Raw genomic sequence first — 11,354 nt, 5'->3', positions numbered from 1 at the left:
TGGCCTTGATCACTGAATCATGGTTAAGATCAAAGAGATACCTTTATCACAGTTAAGCATACACAATATAATGATATGTATATATCTGTATCATTTCCATTTTGAAAATGCAGTGAAAAAGATTAATTTTTCTATCATAAATGTCACTCTTCCAGGAATCTTGTGTCTTCTTCTTTCCTTAGTTTATTCATTTCACATGTTGACAAGACAAGTTTAACTACAAAAGTTGTTGTGTCCGAATTGCAGATCCCTTTATTATGTACACAGCACATTTCATATGATAAGTATCACAATATGTTTTCGCAACAAAGTTTTTACCTCAGAATTTTAAATTTCTTTCTTGGACATCTTAGAATAGCTTTGGATCGTTGTGATACTCAAAGTATTTCATTGTGACTGGAAGAAAACCTGGAACGCAATGTGAATATTGCTAAAAAATAATACAAATTTCAAGTTATCTAGCAAAAGTGAACTCAAAGAAAGATTATCTTATTATTATTATGATACAGTAATATCCTGCAATAGGATACTCATTTTTTCAGATTGGACTGTACAGTTTATTCCAAAAAAATTAATTATGAAAAAAGGCTGATGAGTTTGTTAGAACATATTGCTAGGTGTACTTAAAGAGAGATTGATAAACATTTTTTGACACTAGAAATATACTTTCCAATGCTTAATCAGAAAGTGGGTTAATTTCACTACTCAACTGATTCTATTGGGCATTGTTTATAATTTGCAACAGTTTTATTTAGTAAATTACTCACCTAACATCCGTGATCTTCTGATAGCTTTTGAAATTTCCCTCTGTTTTTTATCACATAGACCTGAAAAACAAAAAGCTAAAATCTAAAGAATGATTATAAAATTTGCAAAGTTTTACTCTTTTTATGAGGAAACATAACTTTAATCATAAAAAAGTTTAGAAGTTAAGAAAATTAGACTAGAGTGCAAATCAGAGATCACATTTCCGTCCAAATTACCACATTGCTTTTCAGTTTTCATTTGCTTTCGCGAGTAGTAGATGTTCTAGTGTGTCTTATAGAATGAAAAGCATAAAAAGGGAAACAAAGCTAATTAAAGCCATGCATTTTCCTATATTTCTATATTTGTATTAACATAGTGTTTGCTGCATGTTTTGTTATTTCCTATTATGGTGCTTTTTGGTATCACCATTGAATTTCTTATTTAACACTCTTCCAAAGCTTTTGATATGAAGCTCTCGATCTTCCAAAGCTCTTGAAGGATGCTCTCAAGGATATTTTATTTAAAGGTACGAAATAGAGCGCCTAGAGTTTCTAGGGGGCTCTTTTTATGGAGCACCTTCATTTTGCTTAGAGCATGGCCTGCTGCTATAAACAAATGAAAAATAATCCAAAAACATACAAACTCAAAAGGCACATTACCTGTTATTGCTTTCCCATATATTCTTCCAGTGTGCGGAGATATAAATTGTGACAATAGTCTGGTATTCTGTAAAAAGCAATAAAAGATGTTAATAAAAAGTCTCTAGTGATTTTACACATAGAATTTTACATACAATTGTCTTTGAATGCTTCAATATTCCACAGATGTGAATACTTCTTGATATGCTAAACTTTTGACTCAATACATGATAAATTTATAATATTCTCAAAAATATTTGTCTTCACCTTTCCAAAGAAAGTTGAACAAAGGCAGCAACCATTTGTTATATTAAAAGTTTTTATTTAAAAGTTATAGAACCTTGTAGTCAATTTCGACATCATTTCTCATGGGACACAGAATGCAACCAGTAGGCCTGTCTTCTTTATCAAGTCTCTGCAACAGAATAAAAAGATCTATAAATTTCACCTGCATATGTTCAACAAATTTACAACTTTTCCAAGGTCTGTTATTATAAAATTGACTGATTAAGGTCTTTGGGCCTCCTTGTGGCTACACTGGGGTATCACATTCCCAACTATAGCTCCATTCCCACTATACATATTAGCTTTTTTGAATTTTATATCAGATAGCATTCTGCTCACATTACCTGGTAGATATCTGGCATGAAGTGCTCTGATAATTGTTAGTCAAATCACTGCTTTTGAGGTGACATTAAAGTGACTATAGCCTAATGTGAACACAATCATTAGAACATGTCATTTCTAAACCTCACTTTGACTTTGATTTATAGCAAAATTATCTCATTTAATTCTAATCTATATCTCTTCTTTGATCATTTCTTAAATGGATTATTCCCAGCTGAGGCTGTCAGATCTACAATTTGAAACCTTATATTTTAAAAATTCACTAAACAGCTCAATCCCCAACTTTCTTGTGCTGAAAAAGTATTGGTCGCAAAAAGGTGCTGTTTTATTCTTTCAACTCACATAAGCATGTTTCATACTAAAAGAATTCTGCACCTATCTAGTAAAATGTAAATAAAGTCTATATATTTGAATAAAAATTTACTTCCAAAGTACTTTAAATAGAGATTTCAAATGCCACAGGGAAACACAAGATATTGGTCTAGCCACAACTTTGGAATCATTGCAGATTTAAGTGCTTGGTAAATTTTGATTTGTACACAAAGAAGTATAAATTTTAATACTCAATAGAGCTTTCACTCTCGAAGAAGAAAGGTGTCTAATTTCAATCTTATTAATAATCTACCATGGGTATAAACAAATTTAAGTGAAGACTGTTTTCTTAAATCACAAAAAATCCCTTTAAAGCTAACTTTCCTTTTCAAATTTCAATAAAATTCTACCTTAAAAACATTAAAATGATGCTATTTTGGAACTCTCCACTTAATACCTTTCTGGAACTAGAAAGTTCTACACTGTGCAATCTTTATGACTTTATGTGCCTGATTTGCTCTGAATCTCTCTTTTAATCTTTCAATTTAAGGGCACTAAAGTGGAACAACCTTATTTGTGTAAAAAAGGAACTGGATGCTCCTGAATTATATCACATTTCTGCACTGGATACTAATCCTAAAATGACATTTGATCAACAGTGATTAGCCTGGATTTGCAATTGCCTTGGTCAGAATGATCTTCCATCAATAAAGATGATCTTCTATGGAAAATAAAATCTTGTCTGTATTCTTATCCAGAAATAATTTTAGTCAGATCCAAGTTCAGTTGAATATAACCAAGATACCAACAAAATTGACAGTTAATTTTTTATCAAAGGATTATTGTTGGGACATCTTACATTCAGTCTGGCTTTTAACATATCCATCCTTTGCTTTACTAATGTTTTCTTTTTCTTCAGATCATGGTATTTGAAGCAAGCTGTAAAAAAAACAAAATATATGATATTAATATGACCAAGTAATCAAGTTAACGTAAGAAAAGCCAGCCATAACACAGTTCTTCAAAGCCAATTTTCAAGATCTTGTTTTCAGAGAGCAGCTTCAAGTCATGAAGGTCATTCTCTTCAATGAAATTAGCCTGCTAAGCACATATATTTATTTCGAAATCTTAATTCTTTTGATATCTGGACAGTAGCAGCGCCACTGGGGGCATATCCCCCCAGTATTTTGCAGAATCAATTTTGTATTTCGTCAGAAGTGCTGGGGAAATTTTTTGGCAATGTATTTTTGTGATGCAATCTTATGATTTTGAAACTGTCCTTAAGTGACCAAACATTGGTCATTGCCATTCCCTATTGGTTAAACTGGTGTCCCGGCTTGGTAAAAGGGGGGTTTTCCGACAGAAGAAGGGTGTGACCTAAAAGTTTTTGGTTCATCCCCTCCGGCCCTAGGCTGGCGCTGCCCCACCATGTATCTGGGTTCTGTACTGTCAATAAACCTGTTTACAGAGGTACTTAATCTGTTACGAACATTTAAGAACATTTTTTCAAATCAGCTACTATTTGGTTTTAAAGAAGCGCTGTTAGCCAGCAAATTAATGGTTTAATTTACCTGGCCAGAGATGAAATTGTCTTGAAGTGCAAATTGAATTTGGTATCAGATTCGTCTTTACACTTAGCACGCATAGGGAGCCTCCCTGCGAATAAATTGTTGGAAGAATTTTACTGCAGCTTTTAATTTTTCTTGAAAATTGATTTAGGATCATTTTGAACTATTTTTCTTCTCTCCAAAAACTAAACCACTCCACGGCTGTCCAAAAAAAGCACCTAACATATGATCAGGTCGAAAGCCCTTATGTTTCAGCCCCTATTTGAAAACGAGATTTTCCCTCCAAAGAAGTTCGGACTAAAGGACTAACTTGAAAGCTTGAAATTATATATTGTAAAGTAGTTGAAGGGTTCGAGAAATGACCTTCTATTAACTTGTAGCAAAGGATAGCCAGATAATCAAGGAAGAAAATGGCAGAAAACCTTAAGATGTCTGTTTCGAAAACGGTGGAAGCCTTGGAAACATTTTATCATGGATCAAATCCGACAGCAAGGGAAGCTGCACATAAGTGTTTGCTTGAAGTACAGCAGTCCAAAGAAGCATGGCAAATATGCTGGAAGCTGTTAGGGTTAACAGAGAACGTAGAAAGCCAATACTTTGGAGCCAGCATGCTTCATTATAAAATATCAAAATTTTGGAAAGAGTTGTCTGAAGATGATTACATACCTCTAAAAGATGAAATTATAAAGTATATTTGTTTGTTTGCCAGTGGCACAAAAATGGTTTTTTCAAAGCTCTGTGCTGTTTTAGCTGCTTACATTTTGCATGTGGTACCTGAACCATTGCCAAATGGTTGCGAAGAAAGCATAAATGACTTGCAAAAAAAACTGGCAATGTCATCTAGTGATGTGCACCCAGTTGTGTTGGAATATTTAACAGTTTTGCCTGAAGAATTTTCAACATCAGCGATAAATGGGTTTCAAAGAACAGCTGTTAGGCAGCAACTTAATGATTTAATTCCTAAGGTATTGCAAATGCTGAAAGGGATATTTGAATCACGTAATTTGGTCACATTTCATTCAGCAGCTGTGAAATGTTTGCACCCTTGGGTCCAGTTTGGGGCGTCAATTGCAGATTGCCAAAGCTTGATACCAAGTCTTTTGAACATGTTAAATGATGAAAATCATATTGAAGAATCATCATCTGTTCTTGTTGAATTGCTTAGTCACCCAACAAGCTTTAAACAAGAGAACAGTGTATATGCTTTTCTAGAAAATTTGGATGGATTTGAAAATCTACTTATGAAAGCCCTAACAGAAAATGATCTGGATAATGCTAAGAGTATTTGCAAAATCCTGACATCTGTTGGTGAAACTCATGCAAATCTTTTGAGACAAGCAGCTACAGATGATCAACAAAAGCACTGCCTTCAACTTGTAAACCTCATTTTGAAATGCACTGGTATTGTTGGAAATTATCCTGTTGATGAAACCTGCAGTGAACTTACATTCACATTTTGGTATACTTTTCAGGACGAGCTACTCACAATTAACACTGATACCATCACTAATTACCATTTCTGTCTAAGAGAAGCTTTTGTAGCTCTTATTCAAATTTTATTTCAAAAAGTGCAGTTTCCTGATGAAAATATATATGAAAGCTTCACATCTGATGAAAAAGAAATGCTACGCTGTTATCGACAGGATATTCAAGATACAGTTACCTACATTTGCAGCCTACTGAGAGAACGATGTTTACAAAGTCTAACAGAGCTATTAAAATACCTTCTATCAGGTATGTTTTTTGGTGTAATTCTTGCACTTTTTCCCTTATATATCAGCTGTTGTTAATTGTCTTGTCAAATGGATGTACACACAGTATTTATGGCATGTCCTTCAATTATTCTACATAGTTGTTAAACTTGTTCAGCAGTACCAGGGCCAGGGAAACATATTTGAAAGTGGAGGGGTTCGGATATCAAAGTTTGAAAGGGTTTAGAAAAGGCTGCCACCATGGTTGGAAACAAGAAAAATTTGGAAATGTGGTATCTTTAGGATGGCCAGAAACTATAACTAGAATGGATTTTGACTGAAGGAAAATCCATGGCAATTTTTTCAAGCTTTGTTTTATTTTATCCATATGTCCCATAGTTTGTCTATTGTTATGTTGACATGAAGTTAGAAAATCCTGTACTATTAAAGTTATCTCCTAACCATTCAAAAGGATTGCCTCCCTACCAATGAAAAATGTTAAAAGTATGTGAAGCTGGGTCTTTAGGACACACTCATCAGTGATTAATCAAAAGGTTAAAACAGCATGTTCCAGCAAGCATCAGGCAAAAACAGTTCTGAAAAGAAGAAGCCACAGCATATTAGCAAAAGCTAGAATGTCAAGTTAAAATGTCATTTGGCAATTGGTCAACATCCATAGTGATAAAAATTTCAAAATCACTGGGCAGGCATGGTCATCTTTTCATTTAGGTGTTTTGGAATCTGCTTTCAAAGCTATAATATTTTTGTAGAACTTATTTTGTTCAAAAATATTCTCAGTTAATGGAAATGGTCAAATTTTTATGTTATCTAAATTCTCTCTCAGTTTGTTTATCTCATTGTCTTTAATGTTTACACAGTATTTATCAAAAACTGAGATAAAATGATATGCGTTGTTGGCTGTTGAAAAATCATTTGAAAATGAAATATCATTTTGTTATTATTATTCTTAGGTGAAAAGTCAGTCAGGTGGCAAGAAGTAGAAGCTGTTCTGTATTTGTTTCAAGGAACATCAGAATATACAGACAGTGATGACCCAATGTACTTGCAAACAGTCATTTCATTGCTTCCTTTGCTTCCCACGCATCCTAAAGTTCTAGAATCTGCAGTCTACATGATTGGCTCATTCTCTGAATGGTTATCCTCGCATCCAGATCAGCTGAGTTTTATTCTCCCCATTTTGCAGAATGGAATTTCTGAAAACCAACTAAGTACAGCCTGTACTTTGTCACTTAGGGACATTTGTAGAGAAAGTTCTTTTTCATTCCCACAAAATGTCAGTCTAGATATCGTGAACACTTGCTTGAGCATTTTGAAATCAAAAAGACTGAAAGAAAAGGAGCAGATTAGATGTATTGAATGCATTGGATATGTGTTAGCTGGGCTTCCTGTGAAGTTGAAAGAGGAGCAACAAAACTTGATGACATCTTTCTTGCTTGAAATGTTGCAGTCAGCAATCAAGTTCTCTTTGATTGACCCATCAGCAAATAAGCTTGTTCATCATTGGATCCAATGCTACTCAGCGTACTTCAGATCATGTGATTCAGACAATGAATCAAGCTCTGGTTATCATTCCCTAATACCTGTGTTTACTGGTTTTATTCAAGCTATTCAGTCAATGCCAGCAGAATCAATGTCAGAGATGCTGGTTCAGGATGTGATGAATGCAGTCAACAAAGCAGTTGACACAATCAGGGACCCTTTCTATGCTGTTCTCCCACAAACGTCTCTTGTTATTTTTGGAATGTTTGCTGCAGTGCCAACAGCCACTGTTTTGGAGGTCTCATCAACCATCATAGGTATGTTAGGCAATGTGAAAGAGAGCAGTGATATGCTTCAATCATTTTTTCAAAGGCTTGTGCAAGAGAGTGTTCTTCTGCTAGAAAGCAAAGTTGCTGGCAAAGACCCTGATTTGATTCAAGGCTTCCTTGTCTTGTTGAATAGGGCTGTGAAGAGTGCTCCATGTCTATTATTCAAAGATCACCAAATGCATGTTAAGGTGATTCAACATGCCCTCCAAGCACTGGGTTTCCAAGAGTCACCTACGATCAAAGCTTCTTGCAATTTTTTCGTTTCCTACATAACAGCAGCTGCTTCTGAAAAGTGTGCAACTGAAATGCTTGATCTTTTTGGACAGGACCTTGTCAGTCGTGTACTGCTAAGTATAGCTGGTCAGTCACCTCGTACATCTGTTGATTTATTTGCAGATATTTTGCTTGTACTAAATCGGCATTTCATCACAAAGACATCCCTTTGGTTGCAATCATGTCTCAGTCAGGATGGATTTCCATCCCCGATTGTTGATTTATCACAGAAGAAGAATTTTCAAAAAGCTGTTTTGCGAGAAAAGGTGAATAAAAGAGCATTGAAGGAAATTGTTCGGGAATTTTCTTTAATTTGTAGAGGCTTGCATGGAATGCTGTATGTTTCCTAGGTATGAATCCATGCCGGATGCTTCTTAGGGATGACAAGTCAACTGAACCAAACATAATTTGAATCAACAATGAAACCTGCAGTTTTGACAGTGTAATGGATAAATATGTTTCGTGATTTCATGACTGTCATATGATGACAACGCGATTTTTCAATAGTTTTATTTTTATTTTGTCAAAAACATGTCTGTAACCCTGCTTCTAGGATAATGAAATTCTAGCCACTTGCAGGAAATATTTTTACAGCTACTTAAGATCTAGAAAAATTTTCGTATATTTAAATTTTCAATGCAAGTCTTTTTTTATCAATGATCAAAAATTGTTTTGTTTATTGCTTGAATGTAATTCTGCTATGCTCTTACTTTTAGTATGATTTTAGCTCAGGACTTTAAGTATCATGTATTTGATATCAGCGTATACAAATAAAAATCCTTTAAGTTATTGATTTAGAAAGTAAAGAAGAAAAATGGAAAACGTCATGTTGAGGTTATACACTCTTTTTTTATAAGAACCAGTAAATTTAAGTTCAGGCTGACTGTTCTGAATTTTTTCAAAAATCTGAGGCTAGATTGTTCTTAATTTTTTCTTAATCTAATAGGGTGTAAGTAGTGTGAGTGCTAGCTTCTTCGCTCTAGGGAGGTGTTCAGGCCTCATTTGCCAACAAAGTGAGTGAGACAACCTTCATTTGCCGAAAGGTTTGAATATTCGACGAAAAAGCACCCACACATTGCTAAAAATCCTCGATTTTGAGAAAAAACGTTGTTCAAAATTGCATTTTGCAGAAAAAACGTTGTTCAAAATTGCATTTTGCAGAAGCTCAGCCTCAGCTTGTTCTCAATTTGTTCTTAACTTTTGACCAATTTTGAGGCTTGTGTTCTTATAAAATTGTTCTTATAAAAAAAAAGAGTGTAAATATTTTTAGCCATGTTTCATTTTGACGCAATTTTATTTCAAGATAAAGCGTATGGCAACGAGAGTCTTAAAAACCTAACGTTGGTATGTAGGCCGAGAATGTCCGTTTTCTCTCTTCGAATTTTTACAATCCAAGGAGCTATTTGCACTGACCCGATATGGGGAAGAAAAATAGCCAATCTAAATAGTGAAAAATAGTGAAAAATAGTGAAAGTCTGGTAGTGAGCTTGTTACCCAAATTAAAAGCACAGAGTCCAAAAAATGATCAAAAAGCCAAAACTTTGGAAACATTACTTCAAAACGAAAGTAAAGCATGGACTTGGTGTGACAGCTGATATTATCTTGCTCCCTGTGATCTTCCACACAGTCGCTGGTGGTGCGACAATTTTTTGCTTCTAGCAATGTGTGCCAGCAGGCCCGTCGGAACCGGGGGCCTGGGAGAGGGAATTGTCAAACTGTAGTATGTTTGGTTTGTACTGAATGAGACGGAAAACAATGGGCAGCCACCTGAGAAATCAAACAACATTTTCTTTTCCAATTGTATGTAACCTTCGTCATACATTCTTAAGGAGTTGTGTCCCGAAATTCTCTTAAGATTTTACACTTACGGTCCGAAAGCATTGCACCCTATCCCAAAAAGGCCGTTTTGTTAGCTAAAGAAAATCTAAATAGCTGTTACAAGTGACAGAAAGTTTTAAGCTGACAGTTCATGCAGGAAATTATAGAACAATTATCAAGGAATTGTAGTTAAGATAAGAAATGCAAAAAAATTCGAGTTTCTTATATTTCTGAACAATTACGAAATCCATGATTACGAAAACGCGAAGATTGAGCTTTTTTTATGATAGATATACCTGTAAAATATTTCCAATAAAAAAGGTTTTCTTTGCACGAGCTGTGGGGATTTTGTTATAGTGAATCATAGATACTTACTTTGTGTTTGGGTGTCTAAAATGTTTAATTTCCTTACGGAGTAACTGAAAGTTGAAAATCAAGCTCAGAAAATTAAACTGGTGCTCTTTTATGGGATTACTATTTTTGTTGAAACATTGTAGTCTGTGTAGCTGTTTCTAAATTCCAAAAATTCCAAATGTGTTTTGTTCTTCCACTGTGATCAAATTGAGACTCTACTTCAATCTCCTTTTTAGATTGCTCTCTTTATAGCTATGAGATTTAGAAAGTGAAGACTACTTTTCTTTTATAGAAAAGACAGGCCTTACAAATGCTTGCTTTTCGGAAACAAATGTTTATAGCCAACACCAAAAAACCAGAGGCATATTTTTCTGGCTTTGAAAAACAGCCTGAGTCTTAAGGCTTATCATACTTATTGGCCCTCTCTCGGGGTCCCCGATGATTTCAACCTTTGAGACGATGTGCCCTAAAAATGATGTTCCGGCATGGCACGCCCTTTCATCAAGCATGACACGCCCTTTCGTCGGCTATCGAAGCTTTATACCCCCCTAATGAAAATAGTGAAGTTTCGCTCCTGAGATCTTCGTATTGATCTGTAACCACTTGTAACTATATAATTGTCAAGAGCAATGGATGACCACTTGAGTGGTACACTTGAATGACCAATTAACCAAACTTGTTGCCAGGTTTCTTCTCTTTTTGGTGTCACCTGTTATTTATTACTGGAGATTTCGAGGCTTTTTCACCTAACACTTCAACTATTTTACCGCTAGATATTGTGAATTTGTCTCAAAAAACGTTATTGACTAGCAAAAGCCCCAAAGCATTAGCAGTGATCCTTTACGGCAGAACATTTTTTTCCCAGGCGCTTGGGTTTCTTTGTTGTGACGTACTTCTTTGCGCGGTGCAATTTTCAATTTGTGAATAATTTTAGGACATCGTCTGCCTCTGAAAATGGATCGTTCTCTATTTTTGCTTTCCTCCACTTTCTTGCTTTCTTGCTGCTCTTTGTTGTTACACACTTTTGTCGCATGTACCATCAAACTGCCACTGCATCTTATCAATTAACATTGGATATAGTTGGTGTGAATACTGTGAACCAAGTTGAAAGCAGCAATTCAAGAAAATTTTTTTGATGTCATTGAATTTCTCAAAATTTTCACTTGGCTAAATAAATCAATAACGATTTAGCAATAGCATATACCCGAAAATGTGTTTTTTTTAAAAATACCCGAAAATGCGTATGTATATATTCTTTACCTTTATAATCAAGAAAACGTTTATGTATCAACTCTTCACAGTACTGCATGTATGTACCCTGAAAGAAACACAAAAAAAGCAAAAATGAGTTCTAGATTTCTTTTACATCAATTTTCAAATTTCAGCTTCCTCATAAGCCTCATAAACCAACGTGCTATGTAAATATCTAAAATAATCGAATTCGTTGAAGTCTTCGTGTATTATAATCCAAAATTTAGTGTACAAAGTCTTTGAAGA

At 34.7% G+C, this 11,354-nt stretch overlaps 2 protein-coding genes across 3 annotated transcripts; one reads left to right on the top strand and one right to left on the bottom strand.

Moving 5' to 3' along the window:
• Positions 1 to 11,168, bottom strand: LOC135695882 (small ribosomal subunit protein bS18m). Of its 2 annotated transcripts, XM_065215087.2 has the most exons (7): positions 11,118 to 11,168; positions 3,896 to 3,980; positions 3,184 to 3,263; positions 1,726 to 1,800; positions 1,407 to 1,473; positions 768 to 827; positions 1 to 408 (listed from the first exon to the last, which is right to left on the bottom strand). In XM_065215087.2, exons 3-7 carry the CDS (start codon positions 3,208 to 3,210, stop codon positions 350 to 352), a joined length of 288 nt encoding a protein of 95 aa, XP_065071159.1. In that variant the 5' UTR covers positions 3,211 to 3,263; positions 3,896 to 3,980; positions 11,118 to 11,168; the 3' UTR covers positions 1 to 349. The 2 variants fall into 2 exon arrangements, with proteins under 2 accessions (XP_065071159.1, XP_065071158.2); XM_065215086.2 differs by lacking the exon at positions 11,118 to 11,168 and having other exon boundaries at positions 3,896 to 4,144.
• LOC135695870 (importin-13) lies at positions 4,156 to 8,354 on the top strand. The gene is made up of 2 exons (XM_065215064.2): positions 4,156 to 5,626; positions 6,555 to 8,354. The coding sequence occupies exons 1-2, from the start codon at positions 4,303 to 4,305 to the stop codon at positions 8,033 to 8,035; spliced, it is 2,805 nt and encodes a 934-aa protein (XP_065071136.2). The 5' UTR covers positions 4,156 to 4,302; the 3' UTR covers positions 8,036 to 8,354.
• Positions 11,169 to 11,354: the final 186 nt, after the last annotated feature.

This window comes from Rhopilema esculentum, chromosome 14 (assembly GCF_057945365.1).
Source record: "Rhopilema esculentum isolate cy_ngs chromosome 14, ASM5794536v1, whole genome shotgun sequence".
Lineage (NCBI taxonomy): Eukaryota > Metazoa > Cnidaria > Scyphozoa > Rhizostomeae > Rhizostomatidae > Rhopilema > Rhopilema esculentum.
The sequence above is the reverse complement of the archived record's forward strand: the minus strand, read 5'-3'. Positions and strand labels throughout refer to the sequence as shown.

Excerpts from the sequence above, each read along its gene's own strand:
- LOC135695882 (XM_065215086.2), bottom strand. The coding sequence starts at position 4,049 with ATGATCCTAAATCAATTTTCAAGAAAAATTAAAAGCTGCAGTAAAATT. Across the intron at positions 1,801-3,183 it reads TGTTAAAAGCCAGACTGAAT|AGACTTGATAAAGAAGACAG; the intron begins GTAAGATGTCCC and ends ATTCTGTTGCAG. Across the intron at positions 1,474-1,725 it reads ATGTCGAAATTGACTACAAG|AATACCAGACTATTGTCACA; the intron begins GTTCTATAACTT and ends TGCTTTTTACAG.
- LOC135695870 (XM_065215064.2), top strand. The coding sequence starts at position 4,303 with ATGGCAGAAAACCTTAAGATGTCTGTTTCGAAAACGGTGGAAGCCTTG. Across the intron at positions 5,627-6,554 it reads ATTAAAATACCTTCTATCAG|GTGAAAAGTCAGTCAGGTGG; the intron begins GTATGTTTTTTG and ends TATTATTCTTAG.